We start from the raw sequence: 22,337 nt of genomic DNA, 5'->3' as shown, positions 1-22,337 counted from the left end.
GTAAAGATGTCAATATTTGTTGATTAGGTTTAAATGTGTGTGTGTGTGTGTGTGTGTGTGTGTGTGTGTGTGTGTGTGTGTGTGTGTGCAGGTGTGTGTGTGCGTGAGAGCCTAACCCACTTTCCCTTCTCGCGGGTGTATTTGGGTGCCTGTGTTGAGCCATGCGTTAAGAACATTCCCACAGTAAATTATGAATGCGTGTATGTGCGCGGACGCGTGCGTGTGCGCTGTGCGATTGTAAATTATGAATGCACCGGGCTGCCGCAGGGGGCAACGGGTCCAAGGCGGAGCTTAACGTGGCTCACGAAGCAAACTAACAAACGACAAAGTGAACATCGGAGACGAGGTATACGATCTGTCATTGTACGAAGATTAAATATTGATATGAAGGGGGCCCCTGTTTGAACGTTATATAAGACAAGGTCTAAGGATCAGAGAGGACGTACGAGGAGGGCGTGGCTCCTTAGCGAGTTAGGCAACCAATAAAACAGGCGGGGGGGGGGGGGGGGGGGGGGGGGGGGGTTATGTAAGGTCTCTGATTCGATCATACACGTGTTCTTATCAGCAAATTTATGGAACAAATGTACATGCATGTCCTCTCTGATTTTTTGCTCATCTCTCAAGCAGAAGGTCGGGGGTTCGATTCCCAGTTCCTGCAGCTACATGTCCGATGTGTCCTTGGGCATGACACTCCTCTACCATCCATGTAAAAGTCAGCAGATTAGAATATAACTGTACAAGCTGGAGTCCATGTACCTGCACCTCTGGCCGATGTTAGCAGCGCCCTTTAAACAGATCAGTGTTCTCCTTGTGGCCGCAGGAGCGAGGGGATCAAACCGCCAACCTTTCTGTTGAGAGACGACCTGCACCGCTGAACCACAGCCGCTCCATAATGAGAAACCCTGTTTAAAGATTGAATGCAGCTTGATTCAAACAGCGAGCAGACGTGCTGCTGTGTGTGTGTGTGTGTGTGTGTGTGTGTGTGTGTGTGTGTGTGTGTGTGTGTGTGTGTGTGTGTGTGTGTGTGTGTGTGTGTGTGTGTGTGTCCCTGTGTGCTGTGCAGAAGTTGAAGGGCCTCAATTAGCCCTTCGGAGCCACATTTGACTATTTGAATAATTTGCCTCTGAGGTCAGTGGAGCAGTTTTTGTTGGTCTGTTTTTTTCTTTTTTTTTTCTTGAGCCTACATTGCACATGTCCATCTCATTTAAAAAAAGAGCGACATGTGCAGGGTGTGAAAGCATCAACCACGCCGGTCTCAAACTAGCCATGAGGACATTTGAGCTAAACCCATGTGAAACACTGTTCTCGTTATCTGGGTCATAATAACACAACGTGTGAGTGAGCCGAGTCAGAACCAGAACTCAAAGAGATTCTTTTCAAAGAGTCCCATCTGTTTAATCATCGGCTGCAACACCGACGCTCCCGCAGAGTGCTTGTGTCAGCACGTCGATAAGTGGAAAAAAACGGGCGAGGGGAAAATGTCTCGTGTCATCATGTAGGCTGATTGAAATGATTGCAGTCATAGATATATCTTTGGTTCTGATACATCTTCCAACAGGGACGAAGCTTTGAAATAGAAAACCCAACATGATTATCAAAGAATGAGAGCGAGCGAGCGAGCGAGAGAGAGAGAGAGAGAGAGAGAGAGACATTCTGGCCTTTGTCGGGAATGTCGGAGGCTTTTTTGACAACAGTGTTCCTGTTTGTTTGGATTCTGGTTTATGGAGTCGGATAGTGATTTTGTGGTTTGTGCATGATTATACAAATGAGCTTCATTTAAATGTGGTATCGACTCTCTCTTTAAATACACAGCGGGCGATGGCACAGGATCCAAACAGTTCGTGTCCCATCGCGTAGTGTCAGTGCGCTGACATCCACTCAACTCTTTGGGGTCAAAACGCTCGTGGAGGATTCTTTATTGGATGCCAGTACGATGGAGAAGCACAACTTTCTCAATGACTACACTATAAGTCACAATGTTTTTAGAGGTCTCTCAGAGAGGACAAAAAAAGTTTGAACTGTCTTCCTGCGTGACGATTTCTATTATAAATTAAAAAAGAAACACGGAGATGTGCAGTTGTTTGACTTGTTTATGATAGACCTGCTGCTTCCAGCTCGCCGCTAGCTAGCTAGGCAGTCCATTGTTTCTTAATCAACGAAATACATCTGACAAGTATCGGTACTCAATCTCCTGGAACGACTGCAAAGTACATTCATGGACTCAGGGTTTCTCCTCAATGTGTACCGAGAGGTCTGGGTCTTTTTTCTTTCTTTCCTAGAAAGAAAAAAAGTAATTATTTTTATTTTCTTCAGCAAAGTGTTTTTGTTTGCAGCTTTTAGTTCCGGCTGTTTTCACTTGGTGGAGTTTGTTCTCCTTCTGGCTACAGAGCGCTGGAAGTTGAGACCCGAAGCCCAGGAGTCACGCTCCCCGACTCCGCTGGAGTCTTTCAATCCACAAGCTTTATGTACTGAACTTGTAAAAAAACAAAAAACAAAAAGGGAGGTGCAGCCAGCCTCGTCTGTGTCGCCCAACAGAAAAACACAATGAGAGGGGATGAGTTTTCACCTCGTGTGCAGTAATGACGGCGTGCATGATAGCATTTCACACTGGTGTACGCAGCCAAGTCTTTAGGTATACAAATGGTATCAAAAGTGCGTCTTAAAGAAATTAATCTTATCTTTCCACTAAACAGTCAAATTTATCGATCATTTCCAGAAAACTCCAAAATGACTTTGCAGATATTTGAATCTCAAAACTTTCAGGTGTACAGACAGCGTACTGTTGTGTCCCAGTCTTCACATTGCAAAGTGAAGGCATGATGTCACAGGGGAGTAAATACTGCGCTTTCATTGGCTGAGTAGCTCTAATGTACTCTTTCTGTTCAGATGACTCTTTAAAAAAAAAAAAACCCAGAAGTTTTCATTGACGTGTGAAAGCTCAGGTTGAGACAATCACGAGAGTTTATCTCTGGTTTCCATCTTGTGTGAGGATGCACCTCTCCGACACGCTGCTTTCTGCTGAGCTATCACGCCGCCCGCAGCAAACGGCTAACTACAGTGGAAACATGTCAGGTCTGCTGAGACGTACTCCGGCTCTCTCATTAAACACACACACACACAAAATAGAGGTACTAATGCATGCAAAAAAAGAACACACACACACACACACACACACACACACACACACACACACACACACACACACACACACACACACACACACACACACACACACACACACACACACACACACACACACACACACACACACACACACACACACACACACACACACACACACACACACACACACACACACACACACACACACACACACACACACACACACACACACACACACACACACACACACACACACACACAGAGATAGACAAACTCCCACACACACACACACCCCCACCAGTGGTTAATTATCTAGCTTTGATTGCGGGCATGTTCGTCTCACATTGTTAATTAGAGCTGTGAACACTTCATTAATTAGACCGAGCCGGTCCTCAAGGACCTGGGGAATTCCAGTACTGCATCTGTGTGTGTGTGTGTGTGTGTGTGTGTGTGTGTGTGTTCTTACCAGTTTATACCGCTGCATAGGGATCCTACTAGTGTCAATAGGACCTCTCTTGGCTTCATCACTGAACCTGGCCTCTGGGAGTGCCACTGCACACATAATGTGGGCCCATCTACACACACACACACACACACACACACATAAACAGAGGAGCACAGGCAAACAAATTAATACGGTGTGATGATTATGATGCAGAGACATTTCATTGGTCAGAGCTCCAGAGATCAGAGACGAGTGTGCAGAGATGAGGATGTCTCACTTGTCGTTTTGGGTTTTTTTCAGGGCTCCACCTCTGAGGTTACAAAGACAGCATTCCTTAAGGGGAACACAAACTGAGAGGTAAGAAACAAATACTTCACCACTTCATTTGCAAATGTTCTTATTTGAAATCACAAACTCAGAGTTGATTTTACAGTTATCGTTCTGATGTGACACTTTAATTACAAGACAAAAAAACCCCTCAACAACAGACGAGCAAACCAACATTAAACGTCAGAAAAGAAGATACGTGCGTTTGCTTTTAGTTTTTTACATCAAGCTAAAAGAGGCCGTTTGGGGAAATGTATGATTTCATAAATTCAACGGGTGCATCGTGTGTGACACTGGATCAAATTCAAGAGAAATCTTTGGAGTTGTTCAGTGTTAATAAAGTTAATTTGACACCCCAAAATCCACGTTGTTCCTTCAATACAAGCGTTTCCTCGACTGCATCTGTCCGAGTTGGTTCTCTACCTCAGAACTGGAAGGTAATGCCCAAGAATCGAATGCATGTCCAGTTTGTGGGAGGAACAGCGAGAATCAGGTAATGTGTCTTTGATATTAAAAATATGGAGCATTCAGGAGCAGAATCTAAAGATAGAAGGACCTTCATGTGTGATCACAGAGGAAAGGGAATCAGCATATTATGATCATCAGATGAGGAAAGAAAACGGTTCTTACTGCTGTGAAGCTTCCCTCTGTGCAGCGATCACACGACCACTGCTCTCCGACCTCGTCTGCAGCAACACCATAGCAACCTAAAGGAGGAAATGATTCATAAAAATTAACGAGCCACGATTGATTTAGTTGTCGGACAGACCGCCTTCGCAAACTTCTCCTTCGTCGCCAGTGCCCCCTAGTGGCTTGGCGGTGAATTGCAGAGAAAGGCGTTGGGTCGAGAAGTCTAAACTAGGCTACTGTACGTCCATGTCAAGTAAAAACAATATTTAATCATCTCTGTGATTGTTAAATGCTTGTTTGGGTGATTTTGTCTTGAATGATGCACTTTGAATCCCCTTGTAGCTGAAATATGCAAAAGAAATTAAGTGGACTTGACTTCAATCTGACTTCTTTAAAAAAAAATAATAATAAAATTGACCCCTGCTCTGCTGCTGCTGAAGTGCTTTGTGGCGTGGTATCAGTGAACGTCTGACAGAAAGCAGCAGACTTAACAATAAACGTGAAGTCCATCATCAGTTACAAAGAACAGAAGGAAACTCTACATCCCAAATGTTTCCACAGATTCTCGACAGAAAAAAATAAATAAAGGTTTTGTTCCAGGGAGAAGTTCTCAGAACTGCAGGCTAAGTGGAAATAGAGAACAGTGTGTGTGTGTGTGTGTGTGTGTGTGTGTGTGTGTGTGTGTGTGTGTGTGTGTGTGAAGAGGATGGTTGTGGTTGAAAAAGAAAAACACAGGCAACACGAGAGGACAAAGAACATCGATGCGTGTATGTGTTTACACACGAAATCTGTTTGTGTGTTCAGCTGCGTCTCAAAGGAGCGTTTTGCATGACAGCCAGGCTCGCACTGGCGTGACATTTGTGCTTTCGCTTCAGACACTTGTGCTTTAAAGTCCTTTGTAACCCCGATGACATCGCTGACAGACACAGAAAAACATAACGTGGTATGAAAAACAACTGGCACGCCGTGTGAATGTTGCTGCTTTTTTTTTTTCCTCTCGGTGTCCTTGGCGTGGCGGAGCAGCGTTAATGTTTCATATAAGAAAAAGAAAAAACAAATCCTGGTGGCTTCTCACAGGAAATGTTTTTGAATTTTTAAAAAAAGCATGAATGTGATTCTTTCCAAAGCTAGCAGCTGGTTAACATCCACTGGTTGGAGCTTTTAGAAACATAAGCTGGAGGGGGGATTTCATTTTTAAGAAACACATCAAATCTGTGTATGTGCGCGCACGTCTTTTCGTCCTTTTCTTCACAATCCATCAGTGAACCCAGGACGACATCTAAAAGCTCCCTTCCCAGGTTCAAGTAACCGAACAGAGCTCGGACTTATTGTTGGAGCTCAGAGCTAAACTGTGGCTTTGTCATCAGTGTCAAATGACGTGCAGTCCATCATCTATACGCCCCCTCTGTCGAACGTCCACTCACTCACACAGGGGCGAGTTAGTGCATGCGTAGTTAAGACAGGACACCGGGACGAGGGATGGAGCCAAAGCTCACAGTACACTTTTAAAAATCAACACAAATATAGTCCAGTTAAAATTGATGTGATTGTCATTTTAAACCAGCAGAAAGATGGAGGATGGGAAGGAAGATTTAATGGATGTAGTCAAACGGCAGAAGAAGCAAAGAGCGGCTGAAGAGTCCAAAGTCCAGAGTCCTGGACCTCATGGTGGATAGGAGGGTCGGGGGGGATTATTATTGTTTTCATTGTCAGTGAACTAAAATAAAAGAATCATACGCTTCATAAAGTGACTTCAGTCTCTTTTTTATGTTAGAAAATCCTCAGGAGAAAAACTGTGTTGTTATAATAACAAAAAGTTGCCAGTAAGATCATTGGGGTTTAATTAGCCGAGCCGTGTCGAGAGCTGGAGATAAACAGCCAATCAGAGAGATTCTTCTAACCGACCGACCGACCCCTCGACGCTGATTCAACACGTCGAGACAAAAAAAGGCTGTAGCGAAGGAGCCGGACACACCGCAAACACTGGGGTGACGACCTGTGCCTGTGTTTATGTGTCTATACGTTCCAGTATTGTGATGTGTATCGTATAGTTTCCCAAAGCGATGATACTCCAGAGTATAAAACACGGTGGGATTAACAACAGCGGCCAGAAAGTTTCGGGATGGAAAACGACTTTTGCTTAAAGCTGTGGATTGGGGGAAAACGTGTGTGCCGGCTTCTGTGGAAGAGTGGCTGAAAGCTTGAGATACGGGCGAAGTGGTGTGCGGAGTGGGAAAGAGATCTGGGGGTTGTTAAAGCGTGCAAATGAGGGATTGAGAAAGAGTACATCGTGTTTGTGTGTCCTGAGGAACAAAGAGGCTCCAGGGTTTTCTTTCTTTTTTTATTTTTCCTGACGAGTTTGTGTGAGGGCTCGATACACGGATTTGGGGCTTTTGGACAGGAAGTCCGTGTGGTGAAGGCAGAGGATTCACCCTCATTGGGCTGACGAGGGAAATAAAATACTCCCAACCACGGGAGGAGAAAGAGAGAGAGAGAGAGAGAGGAGGGGGGTGGTAAGGGAAACAAGGGGTGGGGGCTGGAACATTTAGATGGAGTGAGTCAGGACATAAACCCACTGAACCTCTTAAAGTGACATCAGAGAGACAAACACAACATGTAGAAACAAACAATGTGGTCGTTGAGGTAGCTGGTGAAAGTCTGGTTACTATAAACTTTACTCACAACACCGACATTCACCTCAGGACGCACCGAGCACTCAGACCTCACATGCCTCAGCCCTCCCCTCTAATACGTACTTGCGTGCACTTGCAGGCAGCAGCCCTGGCAGGAGAGGAGAGGGGAGGTGCCATCTTCCTGCAGCAGAGGGTTCGTGGGAGTCGGCGGGCAGTTCTGCTCCCGGAAAGAGAAGCAGATCTCTGGGACCAGAGGCTTCGTCCTCCGTAGGCTCCTGCAGGGACGTGCGGGGCCCTCCACTGGAGATGAAGGTGTGGCGCAGTCCTCAGCGGCGATGGATGAATTGTCCTCAACTTTGTCTTCAACCTTAAAAAAAAAAGAACTTTATTAGTCTTTGGCTTCGTTCACCCTCCTCTGTACTTAGATGGGCGAGCGCCACGCCCTTCTACACCCCTGTAATGTCCATATAAGGGCATGAGACAGCTACGATTGAGCAATGGACGCGAAGTTAGAACTCCTGGTGAGGTTCTTTAGGGGATGCATGTCTGATTAACACTTTACCTGATAATAGGGCATGAAGAGCGTGCAAACAGCGCAGAACGGCTCCATCGTGGCTGAATGGGCGTTGTGCTCCCTCTCCGCTGTGAAGCAGCTCTTCCTGTTCTGCCACAGGTAGACGAGGGGCTTCGCCCACGCTTCCATTTCCTGCTCCTCCTCCTCCTCAGCCAAGGTTGCTTCAGTGGGCTCTGAGTGGAGACGGGACAAAGCCTCACAACCTTGCAATCACTTATCTATTCAACCGGTGCCTCTTTCACCGGCGCTCAGATGATGATTCATGCGACACAGAGTGTGCGCCTCTATTTCTAGAGATTTGTAAATGAAGCCTTTTTTTTCCCCCCCTGAATGTAAAGTGATTATGTTGTTCGAATATGAATAAAGCGTAGCATGCGTCTTCCTTTGCGTCAATTTCCTGCACTGCCTTGAAAGACATTTTGGGATAAATAGGACCCTGTCTGATTATACAATTAACCAAAATGATAAAGAGCTGTCATCATCATAAAATAGGCGTCTGGCAGCCATGGACACCTCATGGTCATTTCTCACTCAGGAACAAACAACCAAAATAGCTGCTGAATTATTCATCTTTTTTTTTTTTTTACACAACTATTGAGATAATGAATGTGACTGTGCGTGCATTCGTAGTTGTTAATTGAGAGCCCCCCCCCTCCCCCTCCCCACTCTGTTCAAACCATGACAACAAATAGAGTATCCATCACACGCTCATCTCACCGTGGTGTGGGCCTGGGAGTTAAATGGGTTTGCTTTATGGGTGCATTGACGTCAGAAGAATCATTTGGTGGGGGACATAAAATGTGAAAAATTAGGCGAGGAAGTGGCGAACCGCAGAGTTGAGCGGTTCAACGGTTATAACAGTGAGCAGCACAAACATTACCGGACATTACTGAAAGTTTGGTGTAAAATCTATCGAGTTATAAACCTCAGTTCTATTTCCTCATGAGCGCTACGCGGCCTTTCCAACAAAGAAAGATGCTTTAAATTGGGGTTGTAGGTCCTCAAACTCTGGGGAAGAAAAAACAGTTACGGCATCTGTGTTCTGGTTCACTGCGATGCAACGAGCAGGTCGTCAAAGACTCGTGGTTTCTGGCCTGGTGCCACCTTCAATACGGCACCGACCACAACAGGAAGCGTCCCAGGGTTAATGTTAAAATGAGCATGGCTCTTAGCTAACAGGATGTGCATGTGAGCTCTTTGAATGTCTTTATAAGGCTAACACTTAGCTGTACCTTTCACTGAACTTTGTGAACAGTGCGTGTGTGTGTGTGTGCGTGTGTGTGTGTGTGTGCCCACCATCGTCACTGGCCACTTGTTGTTTGACAGCAGTGGGTACAGCCCGTGCAGTCGGTTTCCTGAGTGGGTGACGCCAGCTCTTTGAGGTCCTCTTCACTGACAGCGCTTGGTACTGGTGAGCATGCATCAATGAAAAGCATTATGTATATATTTTTTTTCTATTTATAATCAAACTTATGCAAAAGACTGAAAGTGTACGACTGAGTGGGAGAGCACTCACAGCACAAACCTCTCCAGGTTCCAGGCCGAATTCATCACACTTGAAGTTAGTTGTGTTATCTTCTTCCTCCTCCTCTTCTTCCTCCTCTGATGAGTCACTACTGCTTTCTCCTTTGGCATTACTTTGGGGCTCCACTTCTTCACCATCGGATCCCCCTTCTTCCATATCAGACACCCCATCCTGTTCTCCTCCTCCCGCCCCGAGAGGTGAAACAGAAGTATCCGAGTGTAAACCATCCTCTGCGTCTCGTCGTCTCTCCAGCTCCCCGCACAAGGAAAGCGCTTCAGACCCGTCCGCCTCCTCCCTGTGAAGTTCGTACTCTCCGCAAATCCCCATGGGTTCAATAGCACCGACGGACACCAGCGAGGTGGGCTCCAGCTGGGCCCAGGTGAGAGGCCCCGCCTCCTCCAGGCTCCCCGACTCCCGGAGGCCTCGGTGTGGGTCGTCCAGGTCGGTGACCTCTTTGCACTGCGGCTCCGTCCACATGGTGTAAGGTAGCGTGTCGTGGGTGAAGTCGGAGGGGAGTTCGGGGTTCAAACTCTGGATGAGCACTGCGGGACTCTGGGAATTGAGGTTTTTCCAGATGCTGCTGGAGAAAGGCTTGGCTTCCAAGTACGAGTTCTGCGCGGCACAATGCGAGGGGGAGTACGTAGTGTTGTGGTGAAGCTGTGATGCCGAGTGACTGTCACTCTGAGTGCATCCTGCAGGGGAAGGGGCCGGGGGATTAGCGTTTGAGGAACCACTTAAAAGAGAGCCGGCGCTGCTCAGACTCGACGCACTGTCTCTTTGTACTGGGTCCTTTGAGTTGTCTTTATTTGCTAACTCTGCTAAGCTGTATTGCTGCTCTGTTTGAGATGAAGGGCTTTGAACTCGCTGGCGAGGGGAAGCCTCAGTCTGTCCGGTAGTTACATTTTCCATCTTGGCACGAGCCTTTTCTGCAGCAATTCCTGCTGTTATTAGCATTTCATGGACGCCACCAGATGTCATTTTGTGCTTAGCATTGGTGGTTAAATGAGCCATGTTTCCCTCTGAAACAGATACTGCTGCCCCTTTGCAATTATATGGAGAATCTGACTGCCAGTTGTTGGATAGTTTTACACCGAGAGCTTCTTTCACCCTCGTTAGGTCCGTTTCTCTCTCGTCCTGGTCGCCTCCGTGTGAGGAAGGAGAGCCAGTTGGCGTCTCTCGTTGGAGCACAGGTGCGACATGGTCCCTGCACAGTCTAGACTTCGGGACATCCGTCAGCCCGTCGTCGGCCGGAGTGAGGGAGGGCATCTCTTGCGTCAACACGGGCGGCAGAGCGCAGACGCCGAGCTTATCTTCGGGCTCTGGAGTGAGCTGTGGCATATCCACTGCATTCTTCTGCAGCAGAGGAGGGAACAGATTCTCCTCGGTGTTGCTTTTTTTGCAGTTTTGTCCTGAAGGAGAGAAGCGGCCACGCGATGCGTGACCTTCCCCCTTCAGCGGCTCAGTTTCTACATCGTAAAGTGCTTCTGCGTTAGAGTTTGGATTCGTACATTTTGGATCGGCAACAGTGTCCATTTTCTCTGCCTGAGCAGCATTGTTAGTGTTATTGTCAGAAGCCGTGTCCGTGCGGCTGTCAGTGTTTGGCATTAGGCTTAAAGTGTCTCCTCTACATGAGGAGCTGGGCGTCTGGGCGTCACAGTCGGGGGGACACGAGGTGGTAGTGTGGGGAGGCACCCTGAGAGAGCAGCCCGGAAGACTCGAGAGGTCTTGTGTTTCAGGAGAGCAGCACCTTGACTCGTCATTCCGAGGATGCACCTGTGCGGCCTCTGGCCATCGTCCGGGTCCTTCAGGAGTCCCGCTCGAGAGCCCCGACGCCGAGAGCTGCTGAGGGTCAGCGTGAGTGTCCGTTTTTACCTTCAGGTCATTCTTAGCTGCTGAAGCAGAGGAGGTAGAGGTGCTGCAGGGAGAGTTATCAGAAGGCCCCTTGGTGGAAAATCCAAAACTATTACTTTCCACACGATTCACCTTGACCACACACATCTGTCTGCAAGGACCTGAAGAGAACAGAGGGATGGATAACGTGTGAGACCGACCGTCAGGTAGAAAAAGACTAAACATCGTTCATAACATAATCAAGACTAAAGCTGTTTTTGCGACATATCTTGGTATCACATTTGTTGTGAATTGGCGCTGTGCTAATAAAGATTACATTTTTCTAAAATAAGCACATAAACAATAATGTAGTGAAAAGCCTCGAGGACGCCGTGAGATTCTTACCAGGCAGCTGAAGATAGTTGTGATTCTGGTTGTGCTTTGACTCCGCTCCCTTTTTCTTCTCCTCTTTCTCCTCGTCTCTGCAGGTCGCCCCCGACACCGACCTTCGAACCTTGGGCCCGAGCGGACCACCCAGGCCTTTCCTCTTGGTGCTGTTTAATGCTGAGCTGGCGTCCAGGCCCACGGGCTCCTCTGTGGTTCTGAGGCGCTTGGAGCGCATACGAGAGTGGCTGCTGCTGGAAGAGAGAGAGAGAGCGAGATTAAAGAGGACTGCGGCGCAATCACGCAGATTACAACCTTAGAGCAACGTCCTGTGACACAGAAGACCAGGGCAATTTGCTTTTACAACTGACGAATTTCTGGCATGCAAGTTTTTGGCAAATGCACCAAAGCTGCTGCCGCCGCCGCCGGGCACGCGGTCTTTAGTTGATCATCACAATCAGATCATAACGCAGCCTTACGAGATGCACGGCTGCACTGTTACTGTGCTGTCTGTAACAGTGTGGCCTGGAAAAGCTCGAGAAACGCCGCCTGAACTCGAACACAGTACCCTTTATTAGCCGGCTTGGTCTTGCGTCTCCTCTGCAGCCAGCTCTGCAGCTCGGGCGTGGAGCCGGGAGTGGCGTGCGTGTGGTCGATAGGCGTCGAGTCTTTGCCCAGCATCCAGGTCGGGTAGCGGTCAGGCTGAAAACGCTTCACAAAGGGTTCCATGGAGATCTTCACCATGTCTCTGCTGCATGTGCACTAGATGAGAGAAAGTCACATTTTGGCTTTTTTTTTTTTTTTCCCCCTCACACAAGCGCCATTAAAATCTCAAATCACTCATTTAAGAAAGAAATGGGGGGGGGGGGGGGGGGGGTGGTGGTTAAAAAGGACTCGTACCTGCGTGGCCACTTTGCCGTAGTCTATCCAGCGCACAGTGGCAAAGTTGGTGGACTCGGCGCAGTTGAAGCCGTGATTGAACCCAGCGTGGTAGCCGTACGGGAAGGTGATCATGAACTCTCCAGCTTCCTGAGTTATCTGAAGAGGGAAGAAATGTCAAAACAAGCATTGCTAATGAATATGGCAAGAAAAGCTGTTTTCACTAAGTCGGTAAATAGAAGGAGTGTGAACGGCGTGAAGGCGAGGACTGAGTGCCTACCTTATCGAAGGGAATGCCGTACTTCTTGAGTATGGACGGGGAGATTAGAGTCATCTTGTGACGAAGAAAAGCTTCGCAGCTCTTGAAGCTGTTGGGAAAGAAACCTGACAGAAACAAACGCATGCACAGAGAGATTTTTACGCAGAGTTTAAGGCAAAAAAAACAAAACATCATGATTTACACAAAATGATTATCTGATAAATGTCGGGGACCGTTGGAGGAGACACGAGCCGAGGGGTGAAACACTGATTTCCACTCAATGATTCCCTAAACATCCATCTGATTTTGATGACACACAAACTGCTGTTCCTTCTGCTGAATTGTCGTTCATGTGCCGTGTTTAAAAAAGGCGGCATGCGAGGTCTTTCTCTCCGCGCTGCACGTCTAAAAAGGTTTTCATATCACGCCGTGTTCGAGTTACAGAAACCAGCAACTCTCATATTGCTGGAGGAAATTCCTCTCACAAATATTGACTTTTAAAAAGGAGAAAAACCTTCAACAAAAATGACTTTTTGTAACTCTGTAATTTAAAAATGTGCTACTGCGGTATCACAATGTGTGCATCGTTTTGCTTTTGGGAACTCGTGTATCATGTTCCTACGTTTGGTGAAAGTGCCTTTAAATCTTTTTGCACCCTCATCATGATGTAAGCTACAGGAATCCCAAACCAGCCTGATCCATTTCAAAGGAAGGATGAAGAAGAATTCGAGCACGCTGAGAACTGACCTGCCGACGCTTTAACTGATGCTTTGTGTCTCGTATTTTATTCTCAAATGTGAAATGTTTTTAAATGTGAGACTTTTATGTTTTTATGCTGCCTTGTTGGACAAGACTCCCTTGAAAATAAAAGTTAATAAAAATAAATGTAATTGTAGAAAATGTTGATAAAAACTCGGACTCGTTCTGGTGGAACCCAGCGTCATGCGTCACATCACGATGTTACACATCGAGATCCAGCTGCTGTCACACGTATCGCGGCGTGGAAACACGTGAACGTTTTCCCGGCAGTCGGCGCTCGTTGACATTCTGCATCTCTGGCTGCAGCGTTACCTGCTGTGCCCTCTCTCTGCTGCCTTTAATATTCATCATGTGCTGTGCTTTGTTGTTTTTAATGCAGACCTGCTTCTCTATGCTGCTATCATCATTTAATAATGATACAATTAGCTCCTCTTTACATGGAGAATACAGAGAAGAGTCATTATTCCTTTACCAGTAGCCAGACGCTCCAGTCTCTTCCCGTGCTCGGGGGGGATGGCGTACCTGTGAGAGAGGACGGATAGTTAAAGAGCAGGCTGAATTATTTTTGACAGTGGACCTGAAATTCTCATTATGCACTGTAGCAAACACTGACAAGTTCTCTCAGCCAAACTCTGCAATTACAAGACTGCCATCAAGTGGTGGATTGAAGGATGGATGCAGCAATGCTTCTGAATTTTGTTTCCTGTGTTGCTAACGTCGTCATTCCTCATGTGAAAACAGGCGAATGTTCAGTGCATGCAAAAGGAAAAAACGGAGGCAGAAAGTGGGCGTGGTCCTGCCAGGAAGCACTTCTGCAGACTGACGCTCGGACGCCCTTTATGTCTGCGTCGTGCTCACTGGTGTTCAGATTTCATTTTCCACTTAAATTCACAAAGACTTTGAGGAAGCGCAAGGATCACATGAACACGGGACAACATGTCATGAAAGACGGCCAGTAATAATATTTTTTTTTTTTTAAAAAGAGAGTGAAGAGTGAAGTCGACATCAGAGACGTGCTGATCGTCAACACGACCATCGAGTTCAATGACAGAGAACTTTCCATGTGGTCACCTTGAGCCTGAGTAACTCTCTCTCTTACATCGAGTGGGAGGGACGAAAAGCATCCTGTCATCAATGGGTAAGAAGGTAACTAAAGGTCGTTGACTTGTGTAGTTTAACGTCTGCCTTATGTGCTTCTCCATGGACTTTATTGTTGTTCCATTTGAGTCTCTCTAGAGCTTTTGCTGTCCTTACTTTCAAGCGCCCTGCACGCTAAAGAGAGACAGGAAGTGTTGGGAGGAGAGAGAGGGAGAGGGGGATGACGTGCAGCAAGGGGCCGAGGTCGGAGTGGAACATAAGGAGCCCAGCCAGCTCCCCCACCCATCAAAGGGTTAATGTAAGTAAGTATAGCTTCATGACACCCTTTGGATGCATACACGCATAAAATGAGCTCTGGAATGAAATGTGGACGTGACGCTGTTCACTTCCTGCGTCACGCTGCTGATCTAATCTGAAGAGGGGAGTTGATGGAAACCGAGGCAGTGTGACAGGATTCCCTCCAGGTTCGGCTGGCCCTCAGGTTTGAGGCGTTTCTATCATCATATCACCTGTCAGCTTAACGGAGACGGCGAGAGACGGGGTGAGGAAAAAAAAAAAAAGCTCAGGTAGGAGGTGACATGGGGAGTTGGGAGGGGGGGATTGAGAAGAGGAGCATCTTTAAGCTGCTACCCTGCGGGGACGGGATGTCAAAAAAGCAGCAAGATGAAAGGGTGTGTATCAGTGTGTGTGTGTGTGTGTGTGTATCAGTGTATGTGTGTGTCTGACTGTGACACTGATCCCGGCGGGGTTGCAGGGCTCACTGCTCTAATGAGCAGAACTCCCTCCAGGGCAAGAGGCAGAGAGAAACGGAGCACAAAGAAATAAAAAGCTAACTCTATTTTTGATCTACCTGCATTCGTCAGCTCGGCTGCCACTTCATGGTGTTAACCCTGAAACCCCTTAAAAAACACACCTGAAAATCTGCCTTCAGACTGGATGAGAGTATGAAGACTAGATTATATCATCAACTAGAGCTGGGAATCTCTGGGTGTCGCACCAGTCGATTCAGAATCTATTTCCAATTCTGGATCCATGATTTAGAGTCTATTTTTGAATTCGTACGTCAGGATCGACTCCACTGCTGCTTCATTTGGCATCCAGTCTTAAAACTTAGCAGGGAGTGGCTAAATCTTTGGGATTGAAGGAATCTATTGAAAATCTCACAAGGTAAGAATCTCAATATTTACATCCATCGCTTCCCCCCCCCTTCCCACCTCTCCTGGAACCAAGTGATGCTAGTTCAAGTCTATGTAAACAGCTGATTATCCTTCTTCTAACATTTAGCCACCAGGTGTCGCCAGAGAACACGTGGTCAAGTTGCAACGTGACATGGACGTAGTCAAGCTGTTATTATTATCTGGGTGTTTGATGGTGCTGCTGGAGCTCGGGGTTCAGTGGATCCTGGCCGACACTTTGCGGAGCAGCTTCTGTGGTCGGTGAACGGGGAACGTGGTGTTTGAACGGGGGGGGGGGGGGAACGTGACATGAAATGTAGAAAGCCGTTTGATCAGTCAGAAAACTAGAAAAGTGCTGGACGAGCTCGAGACGGTCGTGCTGATATTGTTCGTGTCTTCAGTTTTCACACGACCAGAAATGTTGAACTTTGATACCAAACAAGCTAACGCTAACAACATGGATACCTAATAAGTGAACACCACAGCGACAAACAACAGGAACTCCAGCATGTGTCAAATCAGGAACGCTACTTTCAAAATGATGCTAGTTTAAAAAAAATGAAGGACCCAGTATTTGAGTGTGTGTTGATGTGATTCTGTTCTGTATTGTCTGTGTCTCCGTCTACAGTCCACAAGCAGGGACCAGGTGAGTTGTTGATTTTCTGTTCATTATTGAAATAGCTCCTTATTGAATTGCTATAAACAAACACTGAGAAGGATCTCTCTCTCTCTCTCTCTCATGTGTGCATATTCACGAGAAGCTAAAAAAAGGACGTAAAACATCAGTATGTGAATGAGAGCAGTTTTCTGTCGAGCTGCTGTTAATTCTACTGCTGTTTAAATAATCAGAAAATAGAATCTTACTTATCCGTACAGCTGCTACTTTATCTCGACGTCTATCGACCACTGCTGCTCTCTCCCTCGCCAGCTTCAGGTTTGTGAAATGTGACTTCATGCTTTTTCTTTTTTTTCCCCTCAGTTTGAGCTTCAGTGCACTTCATCAGTAAATGAAACAGAAAAGCATCAATGCAGATAAGAATGATGGCTCCCAAGAAATCCAACCATCTGCTCGAGCCCGTGGAGAACCACCCTCCTCTCCGTCTTTAATCTAATCCCTTCAGCTTCACTCCTCCGATACTCCAGAGCTCGCTCGCTGACTGCAGGTGACCACCTGGTCAGTGTGCAGAACACGCAGCGAGGGAACAAACACCTGCAACCGAAGGGCTGAGCCAATCAAACGAAGGCTATGAAACTGTCTCTAATTCACCATCTGAACCCACGTCATGAAAATCTGAGGAGCAAATATGGACACAGATTATAAAAGGACATTTCATACACTGTTCAGTCTTGCTTATATTTATCCTATATTTCATCAGAGAGATCTGAACATATCCTGAAATGGGAAGTCAGCATTAAGTTTTCTTTATCTGCAGCAAAACAGCCGACACGTTTCAGCACTGGGCCTTCCACGCCTCGCCGAAATAAAATAAACTTACAGGATATTCAGTGTGCTGGCTTCTCCGTTTCTTTTCAGTCGTGTTGCGGTCGTTCACCTCAAACTATGTTTACTGTCGAGTGTGCTTCCTTTCTTTTTCTGTTGCTGGTTTTTTTTTTTTTTAAAGTCTCGTCACACGTGAGAATATTTATCCGTCCAAGGCGAAGAGGTGAATTCAATGAGTTCAGCTGATAGCAGTCAGCTTGCGTTAGTTGCCGTGCCTATTGCAATTAACGGTATCCATAGAAACACGCAACATCAGCCCTTCCAGAAAAGCTACAAAGTTGTGCACTGATGACGCTTTTTAACTCCTGAACATAGGAGGCATTTGATTTTTTTTTTTTTAAGGTTCACTTCCTGCCTCACACTCACCAAGACTTGGGCTCTCCAAAGTGCAGGTAGTTGATGCTGTACAGGTCCATGTCTTCAGTGTGCCAGGAGAAAGTGGTTTTCCACATGCCGAAGTAAAGATACGGCGTGTTCACTCCCTGGATTGAAACGCCACAGTCCTCCTCGATCACGTCCAAAATGGAGTTGAGGTGGCCGATGTTCCACTCCTCCACATCCTAGGAGATTCAAAGCACGAGTGAGGGGAAGCTGCAGGGATTGATATTATAATCCACTTCATATAGAGACTAGAAGCACATGGTAACTCTGAGTCTGACGCACGTTTAAAAAGAGCGATGCCTCTGAACGCTTGATCAGAATCTGTAGTTTCAGTTTTTATGTTTAATATTGCACATGGTCCTTTTACAATTAAAAGTGTAAAAGATAAAGTCTGTTCAAAGTGTGAGCTTCACTTCTCAAATCTCATAAAGCTCGGGGTCGATATCAGAGATTACAATGAGACGACTTCTCTCAGCGATTAAGGATTAAAGAACGGGCCCGAGCTTTACGCCACTGTTACGTTAACAAACGTGAAGAAAGCAACTAAAGACCTTCTACCTCATCATACAGGCTGCCGCTGACATCAGCGCCATAGATTGGCGAGACGAAGGTGAGGTTCTTCCAGTATTTCCTCTCAAGATCTTCATAGTTCAGGTAGCGAGGTGTGCAGTACCTGCAGAGTGGAGAGGCGACGTAAGACAGACTGTTTTTATATATAAATATATATAGATATATATATATCATCATACTCACATGTCACTGTTAGCTAACCGCCTGAACTCCTGCACGCTGAGGGGCTTTTTCTGGATGTTGTACTGAGTGAAGAGCCCTGATTGGCCGGCCACCATCTGCTGTATGGGAGCATCGATCATCAGATCGTCTATGTCGTCATAGGTACGACGGGGCTTCCAGCCTTTCGGAGGAATCACCTGAGCCAGAGAAAAAGAGGAAGGTCACGCGGCACGTCAGATTGTGGTTTCACTTTTCTTTCCTTCTGACTAACTTTCGACTGCTTTCAATTTCAAATGATGAGTAATCCAACTCTTTATACGACGATACAATCTGGTCTTTTGAAGGTTTTACATTTGGGGGCTTTTGTGCCTTTATTTATAGAGACAGGTCAGGAAAGGTGCCACGGGTCGGATTCAAACCTGTGCTGCACGCTTCGAGGGCTGCAGCCTCTGTACATAGGTGCCCCCACTAGCCTAGTGGTTAGTGCACACGCCCAATGTACAGAGGATAAGGTCCTCGAAAGCAGGTGGACTGGGTTCAAATCTGACCCCTCTCTCTCTCTTCTCCTGTCTCTTCAATAAAAGCCAAAAATAAATCTCAACAGAAAAAAGGCAGACTTCTCACCTTAGCCAGTCCTGCACGGTGTGCACCCTGAGACTCCATGTAAACCAGGTACTGGTTGAAGTTTTGGAACTCTTCCATGGTGGGCCTGAAGGTCATGATCTTGCAGGTGGGGTTAGCAGGGGTGAACACCTCTGCTCCCGCCATCCTGCCACCTCACCAGGTCAAACCTACACACAAACACACAACTTAGGATGTCGACGTACGCACACGTTTGCACCGACTAAAGAAAAGCTACTAAAGATCAGATTCATTGTCTTCGGCAGAATCACTTTTATTTAAGTTATATTTCTTTAATACAGTGAGGCTTTCTGTCATTCATTTTATCTGCACGTTGGATGTGCCATTTACAGGAATATCTTTTTCCCCAGTTATTTAATTAAATAATTGACTCTATGGGGTATTATCAAGAGGAAGATGAGAGGCAGGCTGACACAGTAACCTGTTAAAAATAAGCTCTGACCAATGATTGAGTGAATAAAAGGATCAACATTTCTGCATTATTAATATCATTTTTTCATTTGTCTTTTATAATATTTTAAAGTTTTAAGATAACGGATTTCATGAGCAGTGAGATGTGAGATGTACGGTAATCATCAAGACTTAAAAAAAAACAAAAAAAACAACCTTTAAATACTTCACATAGCCGAGTGTTTAGTGTTGTGATTTTGACCTACGTCTGTGTGAGAAGTGTGTAACACCAGAACAAAAACATAAAGTAAATACAAAATAAATAAAACACTTCAATCTCTTAATAAAAGTCCCCAAAATAAACCTTGAAAAAAACATACATATTTCACTGTTTATCTGCAATTAATCTAGAATATATGCAAAAGGTTCTTTTCTTATTTTAATAATGGGAAAGGTTAACTTTCCTCATTCTTAGATTCACTTGTAAAAGTGTGTTGTTGCGTTAGTGCACAAAGCAGCAGGATTGCATGTTAGTGATCACTCCGCCACTAGATGGCGCCACAGATTCAACAAATGTCGATCAGATCCTTCCCGATGCCAACAACCCTTGTCCCATCCACCCATCCCACTCCCAACTCCGGCTACCCTGACCCCCCCACACCCTCTCCCCCCCCCCCCCCCCCCCCCCCCCCCAGACAAAGGGATCACTCCGACCCTCAGAGTCCACAGGGCTGAGAGATGAGAACTTTAAACGCAACAAGGCTCCAAACAACGACACAAAAGGCGTGCAGCGACTTGATTATGTAACATGTATGAAGGCTTACCCAAGATTATAAACACACAAATAATCTCTCTCCATGTGTTCAGACATTACTCTTTGTTTAGATTGTAAAGCTTTTATTAAAATAACTTTAATGAGGAATAATCAGCCTGCTATTCCTGCAACAACAACAAAAACACTTAGGATGAATAGATGTCATGTAAATAATGATTTAATCTGAATTAATGTATGAGCATTGCTCTGTTGATCTTTGTTGTCTGCAGAGTCGGCTAACTAGCAAAGTAACAGCGCAGCCTGCTAGCTCGTCTGATTAGCTTAATTATATTAAGATATTAACACTGATTAAAGTTTGCTTTTACGCGCATTCCTAACGCGTTTTATGGGCGACTGTCGTGAGCACTTAAACTTTGCTGTTTGTAAAAAAAGGGGAAAAGGGCATCGCTAACTATGAAGCTAACCTTGGCTAGCTAACTTCTTCAGTGGGGTTTAAATGCCTCTCTGCTGCAGACAGGGCCGGATAGCTAAGCTAGCGTGCTGCAAAACCAGTCTGTAGATTTGTTTTTTCGTGTGAATGTTGTCCGTCTGTATAGCTCAGGCTGAACGCAACTCAGACGGACGATGACAAAGCACACGACTTCGATACACATCGGCAATAAAACGTGTGGCCAACTTTACTCGATCGTGCAATGCTAGCTGCTAGCTCTTGATGGCTAACTCTGCACAGGAGTCACGAAATGTTCACTTGCTGTCTGATAACTCGGTTTTATGAGGATCTTTCATGAGCCTATTTCTCGAGCACACACACAACATGATGTTTTAGGCAAAAGTTCAGCGCATTACCTCGATAGAGAAAGAAATACGGGTCGGTGTTGTTGTTTATCCCCTTCCTTGTTCGTCCAGCTGATTCACATGACAGCTGGCTCTCTGCTGCTGCTGCTTCGTGCTCTGTAAGAGCCGTTGGTGCGTTCAGGGCCGCTATGTAGAAGAGGTGGTGCGTTCAGGGCCTCTCTATAGAGGAGATGGGGCGTTCACGGCCGCTTTATAGAGGAGATGGAGCGTTCTGGGCCACTTTGAAGATTAGACGATGCATTCAGGGCCGCTCTCTAGGGGACATGGTGCGTTCAGGATCGCTAAATAAAGGAGATGGTGCGTTCGGGCCGCTCTTTGAAGGAGGTGGTGCGTTCAGGGCCGCTACGCTCATTTGTCAACGTGCTAAAAGAGGTTTAGGTGAAGACTGTGCGATGATGGATTTATCCACGTACTGTGAGATCTGCGATTCAGATTCGCTGATCTGCTGTGAATAAAACAAACTTCTGATGTCTGTAGAGCTATGTGAATTAATGTTGTTTATATTTCCTGTTTTCCTGTTTTTTGAAGCTGCTGTAACAACTGAATTTCTCCCACTGAGGTATTATTAAAGTTTATCCTTGTGTCTTAACAGCGCTATATTCATAAACTTGCCTTGCCTTACTTATCTTGTGCACTCAATATATGTTTAGTGTGAGTACAAGTGTAACTTCTGCAGGACTTCCTTGAAAAAGATAAGAAATAAAAAAAAAGTTAGGCCTAGATAAAAAAATAAAAAAAAATATATATATATATATATTTTTTTTTAACTCTTTCGGACTTAAGGGCCATTAATAATCGTTTGCTCACAATTAGATGACATCATGAAAGAAGATTATGTTGGGTGTATATGTTAATTATCTTGTGCACAAAATGCCTTCCAGTGACAGGTGTTGCAAATTAGCACTACTTGCGTTGGATTATAGTTTGTCCATGTAGCCTATGTTGTATCAGTCTAACAAAATACAAAAAATTGTAGACAACTTTCTCATGGGGCTCCATGAATTATCTTGTGCTTAACTTATGTTTACAAGTTAAAGTCAAAGGAAAATTTTCAGAGATTTTTTTGTGTGGATGTTCTACAAAACTTACCAATCAGTCATATCGTGCAATAGTGTCACTATTTATGTAAGGACTAATAGAGCTTTACGTTTTACTTTTCGTGTTTTGTGCTTTGGAGGTTCTGCAAAGGTTAAATAAAGAACCTGTAGAAAACCTTTGGAGAACTGAGAGAAGGTTCCCTGGAACTTTTCTAATAATAATAATAATAATAATAATAATAATAATAATAATAAACTTTCAAAAAACCTTGAAAGACAAAATAAAGTACATGCATATTCTCGTATCCTTTTAGCATTTATTCCATTTATTTATATGTGATGTATGATTTAAATGAATCACCCCGATGCCCTAAAAACCCAGA

At 45.6% G+C, this 22,337-nt stretch overlaps 1 protein-coding gene across 5 annotated transcripts in view; it reads right to left on the bottom strand.

Annotated features, from left to right (window-relative positions):
- Positions 1–21,153, bottom strand: part of kdm4c (lysine (K)-specific demethylase 4C) — a 30,116-nt gene extending 8,963 nt beyond the window's left edge. For 3 of the 5 annotated variants that reach the window (XM_079337854.1, XM_079337857.1, XM_079337855.1), the window contains exons 1-17: positions 20,909–21,152; positions 18,880–19,046; positions 18,277–18,452; positions 18,082–18,196; positions 17,509–17,702; positions 13,841–13,890; positions 12,631–12,734; positions 12,372–12,509; positions 12,040–12,233; positions 11,493–11,722; positions 9,249–11,269; positions 9,029–9,140; positions 7,721–7,905; positions 7,282–7,525; positions 4,526–4,602; positions 3,846–3,901; positions 3,590–3,698 (exon numbers count right to left, since the gene is read on the bottom strand). In XM_079337854.1, coding sequence (XP_079193980.1) covers positions 3,590–3,698; positions 3,846–3,901; positions 4,526–4,602; positions 7,282–7,525; positions 7,721–7,905; positions 9,029–9,140; positions 9,249–11,269; positions 11,493–11,722; positions 12,040–12,233; positions 12,372–12,509; positions 12,631–12,734; positions 13,841–13,890; positions 17,509–17,702; positions 18,082–18,196; positions 18,277–18,452; positions 18,880–19,023 — 4,149 coding nt within the window. In that variant the 5' untranslated portion in view covers positions 19,024–19,046; positions 20,909–21,152. Of the gene's footprint in view, positions 1–2,156; positions 2,276–3,589; positions 3,699–3,845; positions 3,902–4,525; positions 4,603–7,281; positions 7,526–7,720; positions 7,906–9,028; positions 9,141–9,248; positions 11,270–11,492; positions 11,723–12,039; positions 12,234–12,371; positions 12,510–12,630; positions 12,735–13,840; positions 13,891–17,508; positions 17,703–18,081; positions 18,197–18,276; positions 18,453–18,879; positions 19,047–20,908 lie in introns of those variants that run through there. The other 2 variants (XM_079337858.1, XM_079337856.1) reach the window with 2 other exon arrangements.
- Positions 21,154–22,337: the final 1,184 nt, after the last annotated feature.

The sequence above is a fragment of the Symphodus melops genome (assembly GCF_947650265.1).
Source record: "Symphodus melops genome assembly, chromosome: 2".
Lineage (NCBI taxonomy): Eukaryota > Metazoa > Chordata > Actinopteri > Labriformes > Labridae > Symphodus > Symphodus melops.
This window is presented reverse-complemented; position numbering and strand designations above follow the sequence as displayed.